Source organism: Dendroctonus ponderosae, unplaced genomic scaffold (genome assembly GCF_020466585.1).
Source record: "Dendroctonus ponderosae isolate FM_Combo_2020 unplaced genomic scaffold, Dpon_F_20191213v2 Dpon_F_20191213_7, whole genome shotgun sequence".
NCBI lineage: Eukaryota > Metazoa > Arthropoda > Insecta > Coleoptera > Curculionidae > Dendroctonus > Dendroctonus ponderosae.
In genome coordinates, this window is record NW_026018916.1 from 7,945,891 (window position 1) to 7,972,597 (window position 26,707).

The following is a 26,707-nucleotide window of genomic DNA, read 5'->3' on the forward strand; positions in this document are numbered from 1 at the left end:
AAGTTTACTCCTCCAGAGCTACCATAAGCTAATTATTTCAGAATTGAATTAAGTACAAGAAGTCAGACTTATCTCGGGATTGTGAAAGACTTGACGCCAATAGCGAATAAAGAGGCAAAATCTGAACTATTTGGTTCTGAGAGGTGGAAGTATCAGTTAAAAGTTGATAATCGTGATGTAATTGAAAAAGTGTTTGAAGCTTGAATTAAGAATAAAATAAGAATAGGTCTACTCTAGTTGACCTAAAATGGCATGGACACATTTCGCATGCTGAATGAAATGTTGAATTTTCATAAAACTGATAAGTATTAGTGGATGACCATATATGTAATTGAAATTTTCGAGTCGGGATATAAGAAAATGTTTTTGTAATATTTAGGCCGAAATAATTGGAACGTTTTCTATTGGTCTGTTTATTTTTTCCAACCTTTTAAATGAACAACAGTAATTACATTTTTTCTGAAAACAATTTACTGCACTTAATGTAGAATAAAACAAATCAATTCAGATATCAAATATTTCTTATGCAAGATCGGGCTAAATATTGTTCTTCTCTGCATGGCGACCCTCCAACCGTAACTCAATTTTTTTTCAATCAAAGTTTTCCAATTTCAATTTTTTCTTCAAATGCTGCTGGTCCTTCTAAAACGTAAATTTTAGGATATGATTATGCATGTGACTATTTTTATTACTTTTGTGTGCAAAATTAACTCCCAAACTATTTTCAACACTTTTTAAGCATTCTGTCTATAAAAATTATAAACATTTAAATATTAGAACTATTACAATATTATTAAAACTGAACGACGACAGATATCTAGATATTTAATTATCACAGTCTGCTGTGATTGGAGAAATCCTTGGAAAACAATAACTTGGGAAGATGCGTACATGCCTAAGGACTTTCCAGATCTAGTAGAACTTCGACGTGTGCGAATGAAACGTTCTACATAAGTAATAAAAATTACCGTTTTCACATCTAAGTTTAATAATATTAAGTAATTTTTTAACCGCACAAAACCCAAGAGATCTATTAGCTTTGCATTTTTTTGCTCTCTACCCCACGATCGCACAGTTTGTAGACCACTTTGCATGTATTTAACCGGTAGTAAGGCCCGTGATATTTTCGATAAATGCCGAGTTAACAAAGACTTGTTTTCTGCTATGAAATGTGTTTGCATTCTCTTAAACCCTTCGAAAACTCTACAATATAAGTACATCAGGTTCTCATGACATATGGCTGATCACGTATATTTGATGGTCATTTCATGAAACGCAAAAAAATAAAGGAAAATTTGCGTGTTCAAGCATTTTCAATGAAGATGATATATTTGCTTTATCAGAATGTATGAGGAGCTTCTGGCTAGGGTTTTTGGCCCTCCGTATAAGCTGCCTATCCCATATAAAAGGATGTCGGAAAAGTAAGGAATGAATGAATAAATTCGGGAAATTTTCCTTCAGAAAAATTCTTGGACACGTACTTTATTGTTTAAAAGTGGGACGTATTTGAGAGAATGTTTGAATATATAGAACATTCCTAAATTGATATCCGACTAAGGTGAAATTTTCAAATGTAAACCGCAAATTTTAGTGTTTCAATAGTAATTTTTATTCCAAGTAAAATTTCTGGTATTTGTCATGTTACATAACCAAATCCGATATTCACTTATTCGCCAAAAAAGATGATTGAATAAAAACTGTTGATGATAAAGAAATATAATTGCATTGGAAACATCTTGTTTAATAATTACGATCATTAAGTAAGAGTATGCCCATTTTTATAATTTTTGATTTATTAGTTTGTTGTTTTTATATTAAGACATGGTTGATTGAGTAATTTAGTTCATACGATTTAAGTACACTACACTTTTTTGTGGGTGTATATAAAAAACTGAGTGTATGTTTTTCAAGCAACCACCGAAGATGATATGAAGAATGGAATTAGATCATACATACTTATGTTAAACGTACGGAAAACTTTAAACATTAGATACTTATTTGAAGATTTATTAAAGGAAACGGTGTAATAGTAATTTGTTTATATCGGTTTTCGGCCATGTTTTCATTAAATCCTGATAGATCACTCTTGAATTGTTTTTATAGTATTATCATTAATCAATGTTAAGTTTTAACCATTTAAACAATGGTTTTTTAAGACTTCCGCGATGTAAAGTGGTAGAAACGTAGCACTGGGCACAATGCTTTTGTTTATTATTTGCGTATTTTAATAAGGAAAAGTAAAGTATTTTATAGAAAAATATTGACAATGTACCTATAACGGGTGTGATTATTTACAGTTTTATGTACTTAATATACCTACTTTGCAGGGTAATATAAAGGGTACCTTATTCCAATAAATTTAAATAATGGAATTTGAATCAAATGAATAAATTTATCGAACCGTATTTAGATTTAGTAAGTAATACTCATTGGGAAAATGGGATTTAAATGATGAATAATGACACAACTATGTTATGATCAACTGATTTTAACTAGAATTTTATCGTGCTTTATTTGCAAATGACAAAGTAGTTTGCAACCTCGTTTCCAACCGAAACTTGAAGAAGTTTGAAAAAGAAACTCAATTTGCCTCTTTTCATCGAGCGCTTTCCAATAGAACAGATCCAATTAGGAAACATGTGTATAAGTTTCTAGTTTGTATACTTATGTGTTTCGAACTTGGAGTTCAGACTAATGAATGGGGGGCTGATCAGTTGCAGTTAAACATGTAGGTATATTGTTTTATTGGATTATATCTAGAATATGAACATTTAGGAGTAGTTTGTAATGGCAGTCATGTGTTTATTCCTATGCCAATGCAGTAACTAGTTAATTATAGGTAATGCAATCTTAATTTAAAAGGCTTATCAGTCCATACCTTCCAATTTCCTCACACAAATCATAAACCTCATCAAATAGCACCTCCTCGTCAGCCATCATATTGTTACAGTTTTTTTCTCACAAAAAAACCAAAAACAAGCCTTTTGCAAAAAATGTCAACAAAACTGGGTTCATGTTGCGCAAATCACGCCGACGGTAAACAAACCCGAAAATCGGAAATTCCCATTACTTAACCACATTTTTTTCTGTAACAATTTGAAAAAAATCTCCCCACCTCTAAAACGAGAGTGCAATCTAGGCAAAAGGACAAAACACTGGAGAAATACTAGTTGCATAAAATTAGGCGGCCAAAAAGCGATCACTTGTGATTGTTTGGAAGTGGAGTTCTCTCAGCCAGGGCTGCGACATCAGCAGAACTGGGCAAAACAACATCACGACCCGGTAAAATATTTAAATCGGCTGAATTAGGCGAATAGACTCAAGGGAGCCCCGAATACGCCCCAAAACGTCACGACGGCCCTTAGCACCACATTGACAGACGACAGCCCGTCTCAAAACTACAGGCGCGGACTATCCCTATTTACACATGCGCCATTGATAAGCGAAACGATAGAGAGGTACAGCCTGACGCGTTATTTAATTTCACTTTAAATTAAACAGTGACTCGGTTTACTCATTTAATTGTCAATAGAAATAACTGATATCAATCGCATTGTGCAGTATTTCTCGAAAAATATCCCTAGAATTTCTGTGTGAAATTTTAAAGGTGACTTTGAGCCTATTTTGAACTGCAAGAAAAAAAAATAAAACATGTTGAGCTAATTACTAAACGCGAGAAAATTTTCAGAAATTTTTGGCTTTTTTATTATTTGCTAACTGTACATGGTTATTTATTGAACTTTAGCCACCTCGTTTTTGCATCTAATTGCACTGCATCAATATTGGTTATTAACTCAAAATCAGTTGAAAATCATTATAGAATATTTATATCGAAGAGGCCTGGAATTGTCCGAATAGTTCGAATATGCAATAAAAAAGAATGAACACAAACAACAGAGAACACAAAATTGTGAATAAATGATTAGTGCATCAACCAAAAAAATGAGTTGCTTCCATCCACCAAATAAAAAGTTCTGGTATTTTTTGCACCACGAGACTCAAGAATTCACCACTTGTCCAAAACGGCAAAACTCGATTGTTTCATCAAAATATGAGTCTTGCATAAGAACAAATTCACAGAGAGTTTCACTAAAAACAATCGTACCATTCTACCGATATTTCAAAAAAGATAAATTTTTTGAGGAACTTTGACCATCGATAGTCAGACATTTTTTGTTGACAAAAGTTAGGTTAGATCGAATTCTTTTGATCCAAGTAGTATCGCAGTACCCTTTTGATCATATGCTTACGGGAGACCAAATTAATAATAACATGTTTTTAGCGTAGCATGTTCGGTTTTGTATAATTCGCAAATTTCCAAATACACATAAAACAGCTAACCACAGTTTAATTAACCGCAACTAACCGCAATTTAATATGCATCTAGATTAAGACGATTTAATAAATAGCGAGGAAAGTACTTTCTGAAGCTTCGTAAAGTAAAAAACGTTAAATGGTTCTTTTATAAGGGATTAACAAGACGTCTTGCAGTAGGCATCTTTAAGGTGTCTTAAAGACATCTTCAAGAGGCATAAGACGTTCAGACATAATAGCGAGTTAAATTAGGCTATATGGCTTGTGCTGTCTGGGTAAAGTCCAGTAAACTTAGGTGAAAAAACGTTAAATTAATAAACATTTACAATATCTACTAATGTTTATGTATTTATATAAACGAATTTCATAATAAAATTATGAAATTCTATAATAAGCGGGGATGAAAAATTGGACTCACCGAAAAAACTACTTTTCCTCTGAGTATGATAAATAGACAGAGACGATTTAATGTGGTCTGTGTTACGGTATTAAAGACAATGTCATAGTGAGTCTCTATTGGCGCTTCCAGCAAAGCATGTGCATTTTCTGTGATTCTGTTTAACTTTTCCTTTTACATTTTGATAAATTTGTAAGAATTTTTATATTTTAATTTGAATTGGGCCGTTACCATTGCAACGTATGGGCTGTAATCAATGTGGGTTTCTTTAGGGAATATGCACGTACATATTTCAATAGTGCAGCTCGCTAAGCCATATAAAATCAATAATGCATCTATAGCTGCCGGGCTAAGGTATACTTTAGCTATAGCTTCATTTACAGTATACTTCTATTTGGCATCTTTTACAATTTATAAATTCAAATCTGCCACAGTTATGGGCAGGAATGCTTGTTTTATTAAAATGAGAATCAAACGCGCCCCTGAATAATTCAAAAATAAAATTGCTAGTAGGAAATGTAACAGTAGGTATACACTGGCATATAAAGGATGTTGTTTCTCTATTGAAGATACCAAGTAGTAGGGGAGTAAAAAATAGATTGAAAATAGTTCAGAACAATAAAAGGATACTTATTTTTTTAACTGTAAGTTCTAACTTTTTCTAATCGGTTCAAAAATAAAAAATATGTCACTGCAATAAATAACGTTTTAAACAGAAATCGAATCGCTCGCTGCAATTAGAATCTATCCAGTTGCAAAGTTAGTCCAAATTTGTCAGTGAATCGTTGATTTGGTTGTTGGTTGAGCTGTTTATTTTGTAAAACGTCTCTTGCGGCGCTTTGTAAAACGCATTGTTGACTAAATTGTAGTAATAACATGAGAAAATATAAAGAACGTACCCGAGATGTACTTCGCGAAATAACATCTGCAATGTTGAGACACAAAAAGAAAACTTTGTAAAAGGAATTCATGTGTTCCTTGAAAATGTAGTAATACATTTTACGTGTATATAAATTATTTATACAACCGTAAATAGTATTTTGCGCTTCTGGTGCCATCACATTTAAAGTTTCAGGTTTTTCTTAACAGTCTGTATTTCATATTTTAATTAAATTTTATTCCGTGGACTCCAAGTCGTGAATAAAATATGAAATAAACCAAACGAAACACTGTAATATTAAGCAATCACTTTACAGGGGATTATGTATATTACGCAATTATTTTAAATTACACTTCTAAAGATATAATAAAATACGAAATAATTAAAATTTCTATTAATTTTGCGGTATTTCGTGCATTTACCTGTCTGGGCTACCCTAGATTTTCCATATATTATTATAATTAGAGCAAGTGAAGCTATATAGGAAAATTGGCTATAAAAAGCGCTCAGATTTACTATTACCTACACACTTTTATAATCCACTAAGTATGTAGGTAAAGCTGCTTAAAAGGAATGCATTTTGTACATTCTCATATTTTTTAAACCTACTCAGAGTCGAATAGGGCGGTGATTCATAACTGAAGTTGTAAAGACTTAGCTGAGATTATTATAGACGAAACTTTTTAGTGAACATTCCACAAACATTTCGTTTCTGAGTCACTGGGTGTTGACTAGTTTTTGTATGTATTTGATCGAGAACAAAAATCCGATAAATTCAAAATAAATGTAGATAGCAAAGACGCAGGTGTGCAACTTCGAACGCAAAGGCTTGATAAACTAGTACATTGCAGAAACAGTGAGGCCTTAAATTGATCAATTACCATTATAGCGTACAATCTACTATATGAAGAGAAAATGTTATAAACTTAACTAAATATTCATAGCTGTAACCCTTTATAAATCCCCCGCGAGATGCCAGCTCTCTTGTTCTGGTTCTCTAAGTTTTCCTAGAAGAGAAGTTTTGTGCGCTTCACCACATAACCCCACACACAAGCAAGTGAGGTTAAATTCCAACATTTTCTTGGAGTGTTTATAAAGCATCAGATAGTTTTGCTTTAAACTTTCCCTGCTGACAATGAATTTGGGATATTCTGTTTTGACCAATAGTACGCACTTGCTTGTAGCATTTTTGGGTTACCATCTATTAAATCTCTTAATTATTTCCAGGGCTTTCTCATTTGATCCAGATTAGTTCTACGGGGCACTTCCTGAAAAATGTTGTTAGAAGTCCTTCGCTGGCCGCAATTCAAGCCAGAGATTATGCAGCTCGTAAAGGTACCAGGGAACGTAAGAGCAAAGCTAAAGTTAAGATGGAAGTGAAAAAAATCGGTTTTATACCCCATAATTTAAGGAACAGGTAAGTGAGACTACAGAGTTAAAACTGCAATTATTTCAAATGTTCAAGCGCTTACGTACGTTGGTTATCGTTGTATTAATGATTGATTTTATTGCATGAGAAAAGCTGATTTGTCGGACTAAGTTTTTGATTTAAAATACACAAAAGTATAGGGCTATTTACTTGAGATGCATTTCGATTAGTTTTACTCTCATATTTTCCTTTTCAAATCTTTTTATCAGTAAATTGCGGTCATAATTTCCAAAATCCAATGATAATAACGGGTTTTAAATTCTTTATATTGGATTAATCGTTGTGAATCGCTAATAATCGTGAAGAATGTATAATTGGTTAGTGATTGCTTAATTTCGTACATAACATCTTTGTATATTATCATTTAAAAAATGATGTATTTAAGTAGAACCATTAAAATTTGTGATCAAGTATGTATACCCTTTTTTCTACAATCAGTAGTAGGTTTCTATATAAAATATCCAAAATTTTATCTTTTTAATACAGTATTATTGTAATTAAGTTTTACTCGATAACATGCAGTTTTGTCTAACATATTTTATGGTACTCTAGGTTCTAGTCTACTCAAGTTTTATGCATACAGTGAGACACTGTGGAAACGTTATTAACTGCAGTTTTTCCAATTTTTGTTATTAAATACGATAATTCCGAATATAAACTTTCTTGTTTTTCATATTAAATCCAATTAAAATGTCTCTTTTTTCACCATTAGTTATCGACTTCGTTTCTGGTGAATTTTAAGAAAAATTTCAAACATTCAACTCATTGAATATTAATAAGTCATGGTTTAAAAATGGTTCAGAGACATCAATTTTGTTTCTTAGTTCTCGCTGTCCACTTCATCGATGTATTTATATCTAAATGTCTATTTAGTTTCTACAGGGTGGCCGTCAAGGTATCCGAAATAGGTACTTTGCATAAAAATTTTAACAAAACGTATTTTTTTCGGTTCCTGAATTCTCAAAATGTTTATCAAATAGCGAGGTATTTGTTTTGAGTTTTTACTAAAGAGTGAATGGTATTTTCAACCAAAGGACTGGGTAGTATAATAATCAGCAATTTCGCTGGAATTAGAACATAATTAGGAACAAGTTCCTGATTATTGTCAATTTATAATTTCATGCGTTTATTAAGAACGCTTTGCTTCGACTAATTGAGGACGTGGTTTTTCAAACTGAATCAGAATTGGAATCGTTGTATAGGCCGTGTTGGTTCCATTGCTTGTCCGCTGCGATATCCAGACTTCAACTAGTCGGATTTTTTTATGTTGGAAGATGAGGAAGCACTTACGTATTCATTAGGAAAGTCTATTGAGTAGGAATTAAGTCATCGGATAAATTTGCCACATTTAATGAGGTGAAACAATATGGAAAAGTACAACTGTGAACCAGTTTCGGCGGAAATTGATTAAAATTATTATTTCTTAGCTACTAAGATGACTTGAGTAAATTCAAACCCTCAATATGGTTTGAACTGCTGAAAATTCCGGAAGAGTAAAACTAATTGTATAATTTATAGACGAAGTACGTCGATACCTTGGCTTTTACCATGTACATCTATTGATTTAAAAATATTTTCATATGTTTCTATATTGCATTTTTGAGGCAATCTAATAGTATATATTATACATTAGAACAAAGTTCTGTTCAGCTATAGGACATTTTATTAACAAATACGTTCTTTCAACTTCAAGAGAAAAAATGTTAGCCAGCAGAGCGTCTAAAAAATATGATGATAGTTGGAAGAGGGATCCAATTGATGATGTTTACGTCATGAAATATTACAAGTGGACTGTACATTCTTTTGTGGATGCTGTTAAAGCTCACAGGGAGACTCATCATCCTGAAATATATAACAGGCCAAACGCAGAATTATTTGTTACCATTGACTTAAATATGCAGGGAGAAAAGAAGGTAGTTTTTCGGTCTGAATTATATTCGTCAGAACTTTAAAAAAACTAGAATATTTGTATGGCAGACGCGCTTTGTGGATAATTTCAAAAGAATTGCCGGAATACCGCATAAATTTGACATTAAAGAAGAACGCACAGTTATAGCATTTGCAAAGAACACGGAAAGTATACAAGAAGCTATAAAGGCTGGAGCGCAAATGTCTGGTGGAGTTGACTTGATAAAACAAATTCAGAATGGACAGGTATTAACGTGTAGTTTTTTACATAATATTTTATCTTGATTATTTGAAATATTTTTATTTCGGGCCTTTATTAAATTTTCATTTAACCAAGACATTTATAATCTAAAATGCAGGTTCTACTTCAAGACTTTCAGCACGTAATTGCCCATCCCGATATTTTAGCTGAGCTGCTTGTTTTAAGGTAACTGTAAATTTATTATAGAATAGGCAGAGAATAGAAATACACATAGTGTGGTATGGTGGTAAAAATCAAAATTTTGCAATAAACACTAACATTTTTCTACAGCAGTTGTCAATAATAGATATTTGTTTAATTTTAGAGGTATCATGAAAAAGAAATTTCCCAATACCAAATCTGGGACGCTAGATGCTAACCTAGGGCCAGTTGTGGATCGGTTTTTGAATGGCATTGCTTATCAGGCCTTAAAAGATGAATATGAGCATGATTTTGGCCAAATCGAAACGGTTATCGGAACAGTAAGTGTTTATTATGTAATTTACTATTAATGTTCTGTGTATTTGGAAGTTTTTATATCCTCTGCTTTTAATTTCAGCTAAATATGGACCCAGAAGACTTGGAGAGAAATTTTATAGCATTAATAAACGATATATACACCCAGAAACCAAAGCGAGAAGGACAGTTTGTTACTAGGTGTGTATTGAAATACATATGGCAGTGTGGTCAACTAGCCTTTTATTTTATTTTATTTTTCTATTTATTTGAAGATGTTTGTTATGGAGCCCTCCATCTGACGAAAAACTTAAAGTCGGCTTTAGTCATTATCTTATCGATAATAAAAAGAAAGCCAGTGAAGAGGCAGCAGACGAAGTTATTGAAGAAAGCGTCGCTGCTGTGTAAGTTATAAATCAGGCAGTTTTAATTAAAAAATGTATTTATCATTTTATTTGTCTTTATCTGAACCTTTGTCCATCGTTGGTGTATTATTTACTATAAAATAGTATAGTGGTTTGGTCAATTATGAACTAAAGGACAAGAACGTAAACTTATATTGTATGTCATATAGTTTATTTTCTTACATCACTGGAATCTGTTTTATATAAATTTTTGTATGCTATAAATGGTAAAATTTGTCGTTTTTCGACCATTATTTTATAACATTAAACGCAGCACATCAAAATTTTCGAGATATTTTAAACATGCTTAAAATGTTTTTTGAATCAATAGAGAGTAATTAGACATTGAGAAAAGAGTTCAAGCATTATCCTATGAATTAGCACCTTTGGAAGACCAAACGGAAGAAAATAGTTGGGGTTCTAAACATTGAATTAAGAATTATACTTCACACATCTGAAAATTGCTCCAACCTATACATGCAATGTAGCTAATTTGCGTTGTTATTTGAATGCAGGGCAAGTAAGTATTTCTTCATTTGAGGTCTACATACACTATGTAAGGTTTTTACAATATGCGTAGATAATAAATGATTTATTTTCATTATATTTCGAATAACTTGGATGTGCAGCGTTTGGAAAATATTCGAAACAACATGTCTTGAATACTTATAGCCTTTACAATAAAAGCTATAGAAAGAAACTTCAAAGACTCATGAAATATTAAAGTTATTTGTAGAGTACTTTATATGGGTTGTTTAGAAATGTGATATCAATTGTATCCGTTCTGATAATTGAAAAATTAACATTGAGATGTTGAAGTTCAATAAGGAAATACTGAACTGATTTAAAAGGCTTCAAGCACACCCCTGGATAATATTTTCTTAGTTTATCAATCTACTTAAAACTGATTAAGGGACATTGTTTACACTCATTACACATCTCTGTTAATATAAATTAAAGTATAGTACAAAATAATATACAAGTAACCATTGATTGACTAGCATTGGTGAACGCAAGATGTCTAATATAAAATATATTTTTTATTTTCTTAAGCTCAAATCTAAACATATTTTATGCTAAACATCTCGAATAAAAAATATATCGATTTAACAACAACAAAGGAGAGCTTCTGAAGCTCCAAAAATAAAGCAAAAATATAAATAGGTATTATAAATAAAATGAAGCAATAAATATATCAAATTTTCTTTACATTCATGGACATTTTACACAACCACACAAGACTCATCCCAGATTTTACATATATTTTGCACGATTTTTCGAAGACTAATTTTGTAAGTTTAAGCGCAAATAGATTTGCGGAAGATATGTTTACTTCTTATTTTATGCATGGAATATTTCATGTGCATTAGGATTTATGCGTTGGACAACGCAAATTCAATGTCATTTTGGAATTACGTATCTGAATCGTAATCAATGCCTTATTGGAGAATTTTTAAAAATTACAAGCCATCTGAAGTATTTTTACTATTAACAAACTGATATCCAATATGACATTGCAGAATTAACTTCTCCAACGGCGTCTACTTACAGCTTTGAACATTACAGCTATTGTAAATATTTATATTATTTATACGCCGAGTATATAAGGTGTTATTTGCATTTGCACTGGGAAGTTAATCTTCTGTATGACCCAAAGCTGCAGTTTGTTGAAGCAATTGTTTAAAAAAAACACCCTATAAACCCTCAAATAATAGTTTATTTACAAGGGAAGACGCACCAAATTCATCACAATACCATCACCACTCTGGAATTGTGGTGACTGTGGTGGCTAACATGGTGCTGGTTCGGACTTTCCGGCTCTCCATTTTGTGCCACCGTTTCTACCTTTGTAGGCCCTTCATCAGTATTGCTCCACTGATGAGCATTTATTTCAGATAAGCCTAAAAAGTATTCAAAATAACATATTTTATTTGACTTATTATATAAGATATTTTATACTGACTATACTGGGTGGTCTAGGTAACTAATCAGACTAAAATTTTAAATCAGTTTTATAATCTGTAGATTTTGCTTAAAATGTATTAATTGTTTTTGCGAAAGAAGATATACTTGTGTAAATAGGTACAGTTTATGTACAGCAAGTGTTTCCAGTTTATTAGTGCTCGTTAGCTGTGTTTAACTTGAGACTATTGGTAGATTGACGCTCCTGAGCAACTTTTGCCACTCTCAAAATTAAATAAATAACCAAGATTTTATTATAAAATTTGCGGATATATCTGAAGTTATTTTTATCCGGTGCCAAAATTTTATTTTCCAAATGCGCCCATAGAAAAATGTTCAAACAATTCAAGTCTGGGGTCTGCAGTGGCCACTCCACCGACCGGAAAATTTAATGTTTAAAAACTGCCTAAGAATATCTAGATATAATGAAATGGTGCTTTAATTTCTGACATTTTATGAAACACCCTGCATAAGTAGTTTTAGTTGAAAAGAGGACTATTTAAAAATCGCCGTTGATTTTATCGGTTTATTGCTAAATCTTTTGCTCGAGTCATAAAGGAAAAGAATTCCCGAGAAATGAAAAGGCGAAGTTCAGTTTGCCAAATATTTGTCATCTTAGTAAACGTTGTTAGTTTATTAATTTTGCATTTCAAATGTAGGTTTAACAAACCTTTTGGGAATGACTCACAATGTTCGCTTGAAACTGGTACGCTGGTTACTTGATGGTGCATTGTGACTGGTACCGAGTTGATTTGATGATGTTGGTAGTCCTGCGAAGTGCAATCACTCGTAGGGCTTCTACTATTCACTGGTGTTGAGTTATGAGATCTGTAGTGGAAACATATCTGGTTAAAAATCAATAGTCCCAGAAACAATTCATTTTTTACATACCCCCACATGAGAACAGTTTGCCGACTAGGCATATCTCCTTGATTGCTAACAGGTATGGGAGAGAAATGTTGTGGTGTGCCTATATGATGACTGTTAGGACTATCTTGGGGTTGCATTAACGGGGTGTCTTGTTTAATTTCTTCAATTTTCGGCGTAATAAGCCCTTGCTGTGGGGAAGAAGAGTGCGGTTTTTTAAGGGCGTCCTACGAAATTATGTCACCAAATTAGAACACAATTTTCCGGTAGTATCCTAAAACTTGCGAGCTTACTGACCTTGTGAGGAGTTGCGGCTAGTTCCAACTGAGGCGAACTCATCACTTGTACTGGCTGTATGATGCCTGAAGATGGACTAACTGAATAGGGCCATCCCACATCCAGACACTTACTGTTCGGTACAACATAGCTTCTGGTTCCGTCGTATGTTGGATACTTAACGGGAGTTGCCTCGACTACCTGAAAGTTACAAGCGTTAATTAAAGAATATATTTTTCTTTATTGTAATTATTAATATTTGCTATACAGCTAAGAGCAACATTGGGGTTTAAAGTAGCTTTTCCAGGATGCCTAGTTATAATAATTCAATTAGCGGCCAATACTGTAAGTGATCCATTGAAAAACAGATCCAATTTGAATAAAATAGTTGAGATGTAGTATTCTGTATTCAAATTAAATTAAATGAAAAAATATAATAAATAATTGTAAAAAATCTACGTACATACCTGCTGATGGCAAGGATACAGTTTGTCATCCACTACAGCTGCTCGGTAAGTTGCATGATGAGTGGGAGTTGTACTGGCCGCTTCGTAAGCTCTTGGGGTCATATCTAGGAAGCCGTTATATGTGCTGGAAGGTGTTGCGTGATGGTATTCTGGATAGTACGTACTAAGAGGCCTGGAAAAGGCAAAAATTCTCCATTTGCTGACCACCGCTTGCATCATTTCACTACTCTGATTCATCTTACCTATATTGATGGAAAATATTATCCGTTGTTGTTAAGTACCTATTGTCTAGTGCGGTAGCTGTCGGGTACAACGTGTGATTGAAATTTGGAGCAGAATGAGTCATGTAGCTGAGACTATGATCGGGAGTTGTTGTAGCATATGGGGCAGGGTACATGTTATATGTTGCCGTACATCCCTCAGCAATATACTCCACCTGAAATTGCAAATTCCTTATGAATTCGTTTCGAAAACAGATGGTTAAACTTACCGTGGTAGGCATTGTTGGTACTACCGAAGTTGTAACCGCAGAGTTAGTGGGCGGAGTAATTTGACCACTATTTGATCCATGCGACAGTTTGCGTTTCGTTCGACAAGTTGAGAGGAAATCTCTTAGTTGAGTTTTATACCTACGAATGATTTTAATTGAACATTTAACCACCACTCGAAAAAAAAAACGCCGGTTGCTTACCGTCTGTTTACTCTGGTAGGCGTTGTAGGTACTGCAGGATGCGTAGGTGATGTCAGCAATTGATCACTGTCTGAAAAATATGTATTAGGAAGCCCTGCATCCAGGTAACTAACTTTGAAGTCCATCGTGCGCTTTCCCAGGAGATCTCGGCCCTCTTCTTCCCTAAAGCACAGTTGCTATTCTCAATTCAGAATGACCTAAGAATTTTTTTTTGGGCTGTGATCAATTGCCGAAAATTCGTTTAGATAAAGCTGTTTTTAATTGCATAGTTTAAATGGCTGATGTTTGTTCAATTGGTTGATTAATAGTAACGGCTGTTATTCCGAATTGCTTTAACTGAATTAGCCTCATATCAAACATATTTTAAACACATTTTCGCATGCTTGGAAATAATTTGAAAATGATTATTCTCAAATATTTTTTATTCCATTTGCTGAAAACTTTATTGGAAAATGTATCAAGGTGGTTCTTATTGAAAACATCTACTTACATTAAGGGCCTGTGCGTGCTTATCACAAAATCGGGCTTTGAATTTTTGTACACTAATCTAGAACTAGTTTGCAGCCATTGCCATTGGCCGTCTTTGGTTTGGAATCGATATGCTATCATACCAGAAGCACCAGTTTTTAATACTAGAATAGAAAGTAATATTGTTTGGTAGTGGCCCATCAATCTGTGTAGAATTAATTCTATGTGTTCCTATATCTCATTAATACAAAAATGTGGATTTATATTGTATATGTACTTTTTACAGACGACACAAACTTTTCACAAAATGCTATTATAAATTTCCACAAAAATCACATCAGGTCTATGGAAACTTCACATGGAATTAGTGAAAGACATTTTCAGTGCCACTTTTTATTATCTAAATCAAACTCATCCGATTTGATGGATCGGTAGAAGAGTGGAGAAAGAAAATTTATCATGGCCACCAAATCCCCAGATTTAAGTCATCTTGATTTGAACTTCTGGGGACATTTAAAGTCCATTGTTTACAAAACGCCAACCAACGCAAAATGTCTTAAGACAGCGGATTGTCAATGATTTTGAAGAATCAAGAAAAATATAAGCAAATAGTGCTTGTATTTTGGCTGCTGGAGGGCATTTGAGCAATTTGTTATGTTAAATTCCATGTCTGTTAGTCGATTTAATTTCAACTAGAAAGTAGTTTGACTTTAAAACGTTATTTTACAATTTACGTCTAGCCTAGACTAGACTACCCACTCATCAAAATAAATTGTAAATAATTATAAAGTTGTGAGTGAAGTGAAGTAAAATAACTGTTGATTTTGGGATTGTAAGACGTGATTGAATACGATTTGTATTTTTTACTTGAACATTAAACTAAAGATAGAATTTTTGATTGAAACCTTTCACTCAAATACCTCTAGCGGTTTCGGATATATTAATAAACTTACATGTTTTTTTTTAACTTATTTAACACTTTATTTTTTGCTGAATGATGCCATTAAGGACACTTTTATTTGATTACACTTTTATTTTTTATTATAACGTTTAATCTTCAAATAATGCCCGCTATATTCTGCCTAAACTCTGTCGGGGTACTTTGTAAATCATCACTCTCAATCACTCTGTAAATACGCAATGAGGTAAGACATTTTTTAAATACCTACCAATTTTCATCGAAATCTTTGAAATATATCTGGTACTTTCAGAAAGTTTTACTATGTATTGAATAGTTGTTTAGTTTCTTCTTGGTTTGTTTTACGCAATGCAAATGCTTTTCACCAAACTGAAAATTGGCTGACGAAAACAATTTATTTTCAATCATTTGCATGACTTGCATTTTTAATTCTAGAGTCTAAAGCAATCCAAAACTTTAAAATTTAAATTTTGTCATTATATTAAAAGCGATTCAAATAAACAAGACTCTACTAAGTATTCTATCAAAAAATGTCTCAGTTTCAGATTTACTGAGCACTTATTGATTTGTTTATATTTAGAGACGATTGAACTTGTATTTTTCTGCATAAAAATGAAGAAAAAGTGTCTACAAACCCGAGTTATTGATATAAAAGGTTTTATTTTTAAATTTATACTAATTAATTTGTTTGAACCCAATTTGGTCATAATAAAATGACCTCACTTTTCTATATATTTAAGTCGTAAAGAATTCAACATCATCTTCATATTACATGAAATTCATATAAACTTGTGCTTTTAAACTATTTCGCTTCTGAAGAACGAACTATTATTATTTGTTTTTTCCTTTGTAATTTTTGCGAGTATTGGTTTCAAAGCGCTTAGGGGTTTCACTTTTTGCGAATAAAGTGGTAAGGCAGTGAATTTTGCAATATTTTAATTACTTTTTAAAATTTCTTATTACCGTAGATATTCGTTGAATTACTACATAATTTAAAAAAATTGCATAAAAAATTAAAAATAACAGAAACAATATTTTTAGGCACATCACGTATTTCGGAAAAAACGAGTTTGATTTTCCAAGTTTTTATACTTTTAGAATTGATTTTTTTATAAAGCTTATGAGCGTAAAAATGACTTCAATATTTATCAGTAAATATCTTTATATATGTATATATATTTTTATATATATATAGGTATCAAAAACAGACCCCAAAAATAATATGGAACAACTTATTATTTTTATAGTAAAAGTAAAAGATAGTTGCTTTGATTGTATACTAAAGCAAATATTATGTCAATAATTTATTATTTGCATACGTAAAAGAATAAAAAAAACTTACACTCTTGATGTGCACTAGCCACATAGGCCAAGTCATCGTAATGAACTAAATCATATCCACCCATACTCGCTAACTCCGAGTCTGAATACCCCAGCAACAATTTTCCCCTAAAATGAAAATAATTTAAATACAAAATTACGTTTTATTTCTACAGTTTCATACCTCTGATCCATGGATACCAACGCCAAATCCAACTTATGTTTACTCTTGAACATCACTTCTTTTTGGGGGATTTCCAGTAATGATGGCGGTCCAAATGGCGTACAAATCGCAAAAAGTGCTAAAGGCGGTTCTTCAGATTTCCGATTTTGGCCATGCAGAACTTTCACCCTTCCTCTTATATCTAATCTCTAAAAACGCAAGTGTGTAGTAAAAAATTCACCTCCATCAGGTAGAAACAGAAGTCTTACTAAAAATCCCGATGTGTTGTCCAACAAACACCGAAACCGTACAGTGAAACTGCGCTCTAAAAGATGAGTATTCTCCGGGTTGAGAACGTCTTGGAGGCCCATATTAGTAGATTCAGGTGGGAGAAAAGAGTTCCACATAAGTTGCCTCTGAAGTTCTTCCCGGTCTTCAGAATGGACTAGTTCATAGACGGACTGATGCACGATATCGGACTAAAACAAACCCTATTTCTTAATAAAACTAGTTCATGCTTCATGGGAAAAGTTTCAACTTAATTCGAATAGCTTAGCTTGAGCATTATTGCTCCGAGTTATATACCTGGTGAAAGCCAAGATATCCTTCTATGCTATGGGTGGCGAAAAATACTTCCCCTTCACAAGTGAGAATCATCAGAAAGCCGTTGAGAGCCTTGAAGGAAAAAGCGTCTTTTAGGAAAATATGTATATATTTTCTAATATGCAATACTCAATTACAGTTGAAAGCAACGGATGGCTAAATGACTCGACATGCTTTTAAACCTACTTGCAAAAACATTTCTCCGTCCATAGGTGTATGGTCGAAAGCAGTTAGATCCCGTTGCCTATGGAGCCCGACTGGATCATCTTTATCTTTGTGCATTGCAACTGAAACAAGAAAATTTATATCAACAACTAAAATTAGCCAAGGGGAGAGATAAAAATAAAGAGCGTTTATGATTGAGTATTGCAAAGTGACGATTAAATAGAAGGAAAAACGGTCATATTTGGAAATTATTCATGAAGTTGCTGCGTTGGTGACTGTCGGTGGGAATTTGAAACTTAAATCAATTTCGTGCACCTTCAAGTCGGTTGAACTCAAACAAAACAAGTCTCCAATATAATTAATTAATATCTAAATAGCTGCGACAGAACATTCGTGACCATGCAAAATTAAGCCGACTAACAGCCAATGGCTTATGGGTATACTTCATGCCGCCCTGGCAGCTCATTCATAATGGTAACTTCATTATGATTAGGGATTATGGTTGCTTTTTTGACTAATATTGCCTAATTGGGTCAGCTAAATTGTACTCCAACGTCGCTTTATGTAGTCTCTCGTAAGACGTACTGGTATGAAATATTATTGGATCAGGATTTGGCTATAAATCGCTGCTTCATCTAGTGGCAGAAAATTTTTTGTACCCTGAGTCATCCATTATTTCGATATTATGTTTGCAATTGTAAAATTGTAGATTATAATATGAGCTTTAATGATACTTGTAATTTGTTGAAGTTTCGTTACTTTTGTAATGTTTCAGTTCCTGGTATGTAAAAGTTAATTAGAGTAGTTCAATGTCTGCAAGTGAAGCTACTTTTCTTGTTTCGTTTACATATTCATTTTGATAATGACTATTTTAAAATTTCACTGCATAGTTCACGTTTTTTGCCCAACATAAATGTGCAGAACTTTCTGAAATTTTTATCAATAGTTCTTGTTTTTAGCAGTCGGTTTTTGGCGTAACTATCAACGCATTTTGTTATTCAATGTTAATCTCGTTTCTTACCCCTTATTTAACCCAAAATCTTTCTCATTAAGATTCAACTACAATTCCGAACTTGGAAAGAACTTTACATTTTCATTTATTTTTCTCCCCTGTGTTGGGACCTCGTTCGGATCTTTCTGTTAAGATGAGTCGAAAGATGTCCTTTCAAAGTCAATTATGTTTAGAAATTTCTAATTTATATTTTTTCCTTAGATAAAGGCAACATTTTATGAAACTGAATGAAATGAAATTGCAATAAAAGTCTTGAAAACTATATCGAGTTTTCCCAGTACGCACGCCTCAGATACCTATCAATAAACGTTTACATAAATTCGTTTACTTTGTTACTGTAATTCGCTCTTCCCTAATCGTCCCAATTCTGTAAGTTTTTGATCTGTAATATTTTTCAAGAAAAAAGTTGCGACTTTTGCTTTCTTGCTGCTCTAAGGGTTACATTTAAGATTCCAATATGGATGAAGGTGTACATCCGTCCGCTTAAGCCGATCTTTATTTTATATACCCCCATGCCACCCAGCGAAAAATTCAATAAGAATCGTACCAATAGGACGCAATATAGTAATAAGAGGGTAGTCGTAACTACGTCTGTAATACGATCCATATCTGCAGCTTACATAAATGGGGCGGAGCCCCATGTCTAATTCTCCTGACAGGGCTGATGCAACACAACCGATAACGCGGCTTAAACCAATTTTAGATGTTGGTGTTGGCACGGTGGATTTTCATTATAATAGACAATATCTAAGTTTGTAATTACCTGTCCTTTACAAGTCATTGTCTAATTATACATTTCCAGACTTCTTTCAAGCTATATAATGACTGATTATAAACAGTCAGACTGTGTTAGTTAACACCAGTTAGCAGCTTCAGGAATCAGCATATGAATCCATATTTTTTAATAATAAATTGAGGGTGAAAGAATATTTACGATTCATCTTTTTACGTACACTTAAATTTGAAAACCGACATAATTTTAAAGCTGACGAAAATCAAAATATGCTAAATATTCTTTGATGAACAAAAAAATTTCAAAACGACAAAAAACTTAAAACAGTAATAAACCGCAAGTCATTCCCCCCGATGCCATTGAAACTTTACTTAACAAAGTAGGTAACAGAATAACACCCAATTTTGGAAAATCGAGTTTATTAAAATATGAGTTCATTAGTCTGTTCGGTCGATCGCAAAATAAGATCGATCGCTCTAGATAAACTCTCCTGCGTATTATCAAGCTTATGTAAAAACATATGCATAGTTTAACAAGCTAATTTACAAGAAAGTAGCTCGAAAAACATCTGTCAATACCACTGGGAAAAAATTGCCGCCACATGCTCACAAATTTAATCCGAGTTAAGTTTTAGCAGGATCGGCCATTTGCATCATATTAATAAGAGTAATAATTTACCATCCAAGTTCTTTGTTCGCAAAAGCAATAATTTTTAATGCAACTATAAGGACATCTTACCAAAATAGGAACGATATTTATGCAGTAACTAATAATTATATGTCCAATTTAAAACTTATTGCTATTTAATATGCATTACTTCGACATTATCAATTGCGCGCGTAATTATGGTGAAATAAGGTAGATACTTACATTTACGTTTCAGTTGATTCTGTTAATAAAAAAAATATCTTTTTAAACCCGAACTGGTATTACAATATAAATTTGAAAAAGTAGTGAAGTATTTGGATTTGAATTTCCATAATTTTTCCTATTTAATATACGAATATACTGATACTTTAAAACCAAGTTAATTTTGAACGAAAACAAGGGTTTTCCGATAGACGCTGTAATTGAGATGTTATTTTATCTAATATTACTTACAATTTGCATTGAAATTGTTTCTCAAGGTGTTTTTCTGTGGAGGTTTTGGTTTTCATTGAAAATTAGTTTACCTAATTATTCATGTTTTGTACTTTATGTATTATGTTACGATGGTCAAAAACGTCTCTTCTATTTGTCTGCATTTTCTTACATTTTTCCATACCACATTCAGAATTAAAAGTTAATTAATAAATAGTATGGAGAATGCAGAATTTTAATCATTCTTAAATAAATTACGTGTTTAATCCTAGCACGAGTGTTTCCGGATTTGAATCAATTATATCTTCCGACGTATGTAGCGTAATTTTTCAACTAAGTACTTCGCTGATTCTCTTAAATACATTCTGAATATAAATGTACCATTTTGAGTGCTAATGTTTCCTGCTTTCAGGAATACATCACATTTTTGATCTAGTTCTGTTCAATCTTCCTCTGAAGCATAGTTTTCCATTAAAATTTCTCTGGATCTCAAGCATTGCTAATTGTAATTATGCAAGTGCGTTTTTAATATAAGCTAGTTCAATTTTTTTTTCTCAAAATTTAAACTAAAATTATTCCATTTTATTTTAACAAAATTATTAAAATATTTCCAGCTCTAGATCTATGCTTTTTCGTTTTACTATCGAAAATTTCTAAAGTTTGTCAACCATTTGTAATTTCTAAAATGAATTGAAAAAATAAGAATGAAGAAGATATTAACTGTTTGGTACGGTTATTGTGCAGCAGATAAAAAGGAACTTTCGTAATGGATTGATACATATTCTGCTAAAAGTAAGATGATTCGTAGTTTTACATTCTAAAAAATTTATTGGTGTAGGTAGTTGTTGCTATGTTAGTTCAAGTGAATCAGTCACAAAACTAATTATAAAAAATGTGACAAAAAGCAAAATGTTTGAAAATGTATAGAGGAAGTCATTCAGGATGTTCAATAATCATTGGAGTACAGAACAATATCTGAATAACGAAATTGAGATAAGGTTGATGGCTTGGAAATTACAGGATGCGTAATTATAATTTTTGACTAAAATAGATTTATTTTTTGAACTGGGATTGAACTTTGGATAAACCAAATCAAAAATCCATTCAAAAATTTCTCAATAAAATCGGCACTTTGTACGTAATTGTGTTTCACAATTAGTGCTCAGTTTAATTTAAAAAGAAAATGTTTGTCCACCTAGTAGATCCCAAACGACTAACATTGTACTGGTCTCAAATGATTTGCAGAACACTTTTGATAACCTCATGCTTTGTACCTTTTTTGTTATGGAACACGCTGAAGAAAGTACCTAATATACAGGACGAGGTGAAAAAACAAATGCTCAATTGCAGTAAATTTCAAGACGGAAAGTATCGAGACGACAAATCTGGTTCAGCGTGTCGAAATTAATTACGCGAATCGAGCAAACAGTAGCATCCAAACTATAGGTGTGAATTCAAGTGTGGGTTTCTCAATTTCTTTGATATCTACCATTACAGAGCCGGGTTCAGTCACTAATACCATTACCTGCAAGGATTTTAATGTGGACTAGAAATTACGAATCTTCAACCGATATTATACTAAGGACTGTATTTTGATTAGTGCCTTCTTCTAGAAAGTTCACATGTTTTAAATTATATGTTGTCAGACATGGTGTTTCTGATTGGAAAGGTTTAGAGGACAAAATAAAATCTGCAAGTTTTTATATAGATTTTTACATATTTCATCTTTATTTATACCCATCTCTGACCAAAACTGTTGGATCTGCAATTCGAATTGTTTTATTTCGCTCATTTCAATCAATGCGGCAGTTGAACCGCGTTTCTAAAAGGTAATCAATAGCGCACATAATTATTCTTCCATATAACTGTCTAAAACCTACTAGGGTTAAGTCAGGAAAATGGGGTGGCGACGATATTGATCCGCTTCTTACTATAGAATTATTCGGGTTGCTATTGTCATCGACTGTTTGCAAATATTCTCGTTATATTTTTTGAAAGTTCTACCCTGAATCTAATCATATCTTTACCAAAATCTACCGAAGTTTTAATGAACCAGCAGCGAACCAGGTTGGCACGGCGATTTATGGGAGCACCACGCGGTTCGTGGCCCCCGATTTGGTTTCGTTACGGAAGGTCGAATTCCTCGTAAATAAAGTCCGGGGGTGCATTTCGGTCACTGGCTTTTCGATCAAAGATAATTACGAAATTATGTATGGGCTTAATATTGTGCGGAAAATGGATGCAACTATAATAATAATGTAAGAAAAATAACACAAATTCGAGTAATTTCTTACACTTACTTACAGGCAGCAATAAATATAAACAATCATATCAATTTCGAAGTGGAATTGCAACACGCAGACTTTATTAGGACTTAATATTTTTAGAAGCTGCTGCAAGTTTCTGCATTTTCCAGGACTACTTGGGACTTTATTAAAAATGAGAGATTTTCTGAGTTTCAAAAGCTAGCATCAAGTTCAGTACTTAATTTTTATTTTCAAAGCTGCTTGCTCTCTTATTATTTAGCCGAGGAATTATTGTTATGTTTATTGAGCAATATTTCAATTCTGCGGATTTTGAAAAAAACCACCAAGACCTGACCTGACCATAATTCAGTGAGAATATCTATAATTAAATAACATTTTAGTTATCCCTGATTTTTAGTTCAGCTGCTCGCATATGAAATTCTTTACTCGGGTTACATAACAACTCATTAAAACGTAATTTTGTCTCAAAAATTTAAATATTGGCTTCTTCCAACTTCTAAATGACCAACTTCCATGGCCAACTTCTAAATGACTATGGCTTTCTAATTTAGATAGATCCTTTTGAAAAGGAGTTTATGTTCTAATAATTTGCAAAGGACATATAAAATAAAAAATAAAAATGTTAATGGAAAAATAATAAATTAATTAAAAATAGCTCTTAGGTCCCATATTTTAATGCAGGTTATATGCAAACAGTGAATAAAGTATTTTTCAAAATCAGTTGATAATTATATTAATAACCAAGTTGTTAATGTTAATGATTTGCAGTTTAGTTCAGCTGAAACAACCCAATTATTATCAGTTAGCCTTTAATATAATTAGAGTCAAATTACAGATAAGCATGAAATTTTGCAGATGGGAAAAGATTAATGATTTTTATTCTATTTAGCCACTAAAAAGTTTCGAATAATTCGGGGCTTTAATTTGTTCAGTGGTCCTCTCACCATGCATCCTCAATAACCACATATTATATTTATTACAGCGGTTCTTTTTCTTTTATTTTAACCACTAATAAATATGTCCGAGTGTATAAATATAGCCATACTAATAAATATCTCACAAATCGGAATCGTAAACTAGGCTGTCGAAGGCGCTACGAATTTATTAACTTATGAAAATATCTCGATATTCCAACACCACTTTTTATGCTGGTCCAAGTCCGAGTGCATCGTTGATTTATTTTTTATTGTGAGGGTGGTAACATATAATTTTTAATTAACGCAATATAAAAAAATGTTTGAATGCATCTGAACCGAATGGAAAACAATCCCTATTCCAACACATCAATCATCACCTGAGTTTCCATATAATTTTATCAATGATTGACCTCCATCAAAAGTCAAATATGTTTTAACTGCGTTCTGTTATTTGTTGTTAAATTGTTCATATACCATTTAAAGAAATCATCAAAAGGAAAATGCCGTAAGTGTAGAAGATATATGAGACAGCGAATAGATGCCCGATGTTTACTTAATAATTAGGAATAAAAACTTAATAATAAGACTTTGGCATAAAGTTTGTTTTAAATAATTAGAACTTTATTAATATTTGACCCTTTAGCGATTAAATTAATATTCATGGCACTTAAAAAACGCACTGACAATAATTTTACGAGGTGCTTTCAGGGTTTCATTACCGTTTAACTTTCACTTATGAAACTAAAAAAGAAGCACATTATAGACATCTATTTGGTTAGTACAATCTCAACTAAAATGCACAATGTTTGACTACTAACTATTTCGGTACATGTTATCCGAAATTAGTCTATCTATAAAAGAGTTTATTACATGGTACCAATCCATGTAAACTCCCATCCTAACAACGTAGGTAGTTTAAAACTCTTGTTTGAACACGACCTTAAATTTCGATCTTCGTCCGCTACCTACACAAAAACAACGTATTTATTGATATTGGATATGTAACTTTAGGGGGTAATCCAGCAAGATGAGCGCAGATTTAAGCCAAGCCTTCCATCATCTCTTCAGTAACAACAAATTAGCATTTTGCGGGTTCTCGTTAACTCGCAAGATATGGTCTGACTTTTCAGCATAACGTTGTTTATAGTTTCGTTTGGTATATGACTCTATTTAGCTCTATGTCTTGCTGTTAATTACAGCCTGAGGAATCAACCTTCTCTCGGACAACCTTCTCTCCAACATCCATCTCGGATGTGCACTAAGCTCGCGCTACATGTTTAACCCCTTTACGAAAATTTATCTTTACGCTCAACCGTCTGTAGATTAACAGGTTTTTTTTCAATCGTAAAGCTTAAACGGTTGTATGGAAAAGATGAATCATATTGGCTTCAGGTATTATTTAATTTATTTGCGTCACAATTAAGGTACCTAGTGTATATTTAATACATGTTAATTATTAATAGATTGAAAATATGTAAGTAATATTTATTTAATTTAGTAAAATACTAAAAAAATGCAATGACTGCAACATGCATATAAAAACCGTCCAGATTTGGATCTTCAAGCAAAAAATGCGCAAGTTTTTCAAGCTGTCTAATATCTTGTCGACTAAACATAGAAATAAAGGTGAAAATCACCAATCATTGTATATCAATTTAGTTAACTTCTGCTGGAAATGATTATTCAAACTGGATTTCGCTCTTTGAGATAATGCTCCTAGACAACAAATGGGCAATCTAAATAATGCACTTTCTACTTTTTAATTTAATGAGAGCTATGCTGCTAGCCACTTGATTATATTTTGTAAAACATATTTTTCACCATTTTTAGAATTCGTATAAATTAAAGCTTGGAATAAAATGTCTCAGTGACATAAAAAGAGCACATAATATATATTCTGTACTTATTTATAAATGTTAATTGCTTTGGTATTCTCGTTTCTATAATCCTTAGCGCGTGCTGTGATTTAACCCGTCCACAAACGTTCGTAAATTATATCGGTGGACGAATGCAATTAAGCTGCCCTTTCACAATGAGAATTGATATAATCCTTCAATAAAAGACGAAATTAGTAAGGGTCAGTCATTAACAATTAAATGGAGATATTGGTTTAAAGTGTGATAAAGTGTTGGTTTTTCAATAAAGAGCATTTTGATAAGTTTTTTATTCCGGTTGGTTCATAGGTTGATATAATTATTCTCTTTCTTCTAGAAATATATTAATTACTACGAGGCAAAGAACCTAAATTTTATTTTCTTAAAAATGCAAACATTATTTCTTTAGATTGCAGTTGCAAGTTGATGCAAGTTGAGGTAACAAGGAAAACTGCAAAAGAAGAAAAAAAGTAAGTACGAACTCAAAGCTGAGAACGAGTAAGCAAAAATATATAATCAAAACTATAGGAAGTTTCATGTACTTAAGTAAAGTGTGTCTTCAAGGAACTTTACCTCCACAAACCTTAGTTTGAAACCTTTGACAAACTTCGACTTTAGAATAAAAAATACTGAAAAGTCTAAAAAATACTGAAGTCTGAAAAATAGCTAAATATACAGTGTGTCGCACTTAAGATTGAAACACCGCTGTATTTTATTTATTTTTGGAAGCAGGGTTTTCAGTTTCGGTACAGAGGTAGAGCGTCATGAGCTTAATTATTTAGGGTACCCATTTCTAACTTCAGATGAAAACCCAGCCTACTACGACTTTGCGAATAGGGGCAATTCGCTATATTTTACGATGCGTTAGAGATATCGAAAAAAGTTACTAGGAAA

General features: G+C 32.6%; 2 protein-coding genes and 1 long non-coding RNA gene across 6 annotated transcripts in view; 1 reads left to right on the top strand and 2 right to left on the bottom strand.

Moving 5' to 3' along the window:
• Positions 1-386: 386 nt before the first annotated feature.
• LOC125505189 lies at positions 387-3,432 on the bottom strand. Its single transcript, XR_007281979.1, has 2 exons — positions 2,879-3,432; positions 387-642 (listed from the first exon to the last, which is right to left on the bottom strand). It is a non-coding gene; the product is annotated as an uncharacterized LOC125505189 (long non-coding RNA).
• A 3,167-nt stretch (positions 3,433-6,599) lies between these two features.
• Positions 6,600-10,077, top strand: LOC109546179 (39S ribosomal protein L1, mitochondrial). The gene is made up of 8 exons (XM_048668266.1): positions 6,600-6,757; positions 6,819-7,008; positions 8,714-8,933; positions 8,998-9,174; positions 9,288-9,355; positions 9,495-9,651; positions 9,729-9,826; positions 9,901-10,077. Exons 1-8 carry the CDS (start codon positions 6,727-6,729, stop codon positions 10,031-10,033), a joined length of 1,074 nt encoding a protein of 357 aa, XP_048524223.1. The 5' UTR covers positions 6,600-6,726; the 3' UTR covers positions 10,034-10,077.
• A 91-nt stretch (positions 10,078-10,168) lies between these two features.
• Positions 10,169-26,707, bottom strand: part of LOC109546177 (aryl hydrocarbon receptor protein 1) — a 78,612-nt gene continuing 62,073 nt past the window's right edge. Inside the window, exons 4-17 of one of the 4 annotated variants that reach the window (XM_019917029.2) lie at positions 17,952-18,052; positions 17,748-17,837; positions 17,432-17,641; positions 17,184-17,371; positions 17,022-17,128; positions 14,783-14,924; positions 14,293-14,454; positions 14,092-14,230; positions 13,844-14,037; positions 13,602-13,773; positions 13,156-13,335; positions 12,883-13,085; positions 12,662-12,819; positions 10,169-11,930 (exon numbers count right to left, since the gene is read on the bottom strand). In XM_019917029.2, the coding sequence (XP_019772588.2) occupies positions 11,776-11,930; positions 12,662-12,819; positions 12,883-13,085; positions 13,156-13,335; positions 13,602-13,773; positions 13,844-14,037; positions 14,092-14,230; positions 14,293-14,454; positions 14,783-14,924; positions 17,022-17,128; positions 17,184-17,371; positions 17,432-17,641; positions 17,748-17,837; positions 17,952-18,052 (2,201 nt within the window). In that variant the 3' untranslated portion in view covers positions 10,169-11,775. The remainder of the gene's footprint in view (positions 11,931-12,661; positions 12,820-12,882; positions 13,086-13,155; positions 13,336-13,601; positions 13,774-13,843; positions 14,038-14,091; positions 14,231-14,292; positions 14,455-14,782; positions 14,925-17,021; positions 17,129-17,183; positions 17,372-17,431; positions 17,642-17,747; positions 17,838-17,951; positions 18,053-26,707) is intronic. The other 3 variants (XM_048668265.1, XM_019917032.2, XM_019917030.2) reach the window with 3 other exon arrangements.

What these genes read in the sequence shown, in the direction of transcription:
- LOC109546179 (XM_048668266.1), top strand. Translation starts at nt 6,727, where the DNA reads ATGAATTTGGGATATTCTGTTTTGACCAATA. An exon ending in GCTGAGCTGCTTGTTTTAAG is followed by an intron (nt 9,356 to 9,494) that starts GTAACTGTAAAT and finishes GTTTAATTTTAG; the next exon opens with AGGTATCATGAAAAAGAAAT. An exon ending in GAAGGACAGTTTGTTACTAG is followed by an intron (nt 9,827 to 9,900) that starts GTGTGTATTGAA and finishes ATTTATTTGAAG; the next exon opens with ATGTTTGTTATGGAGCCCTC.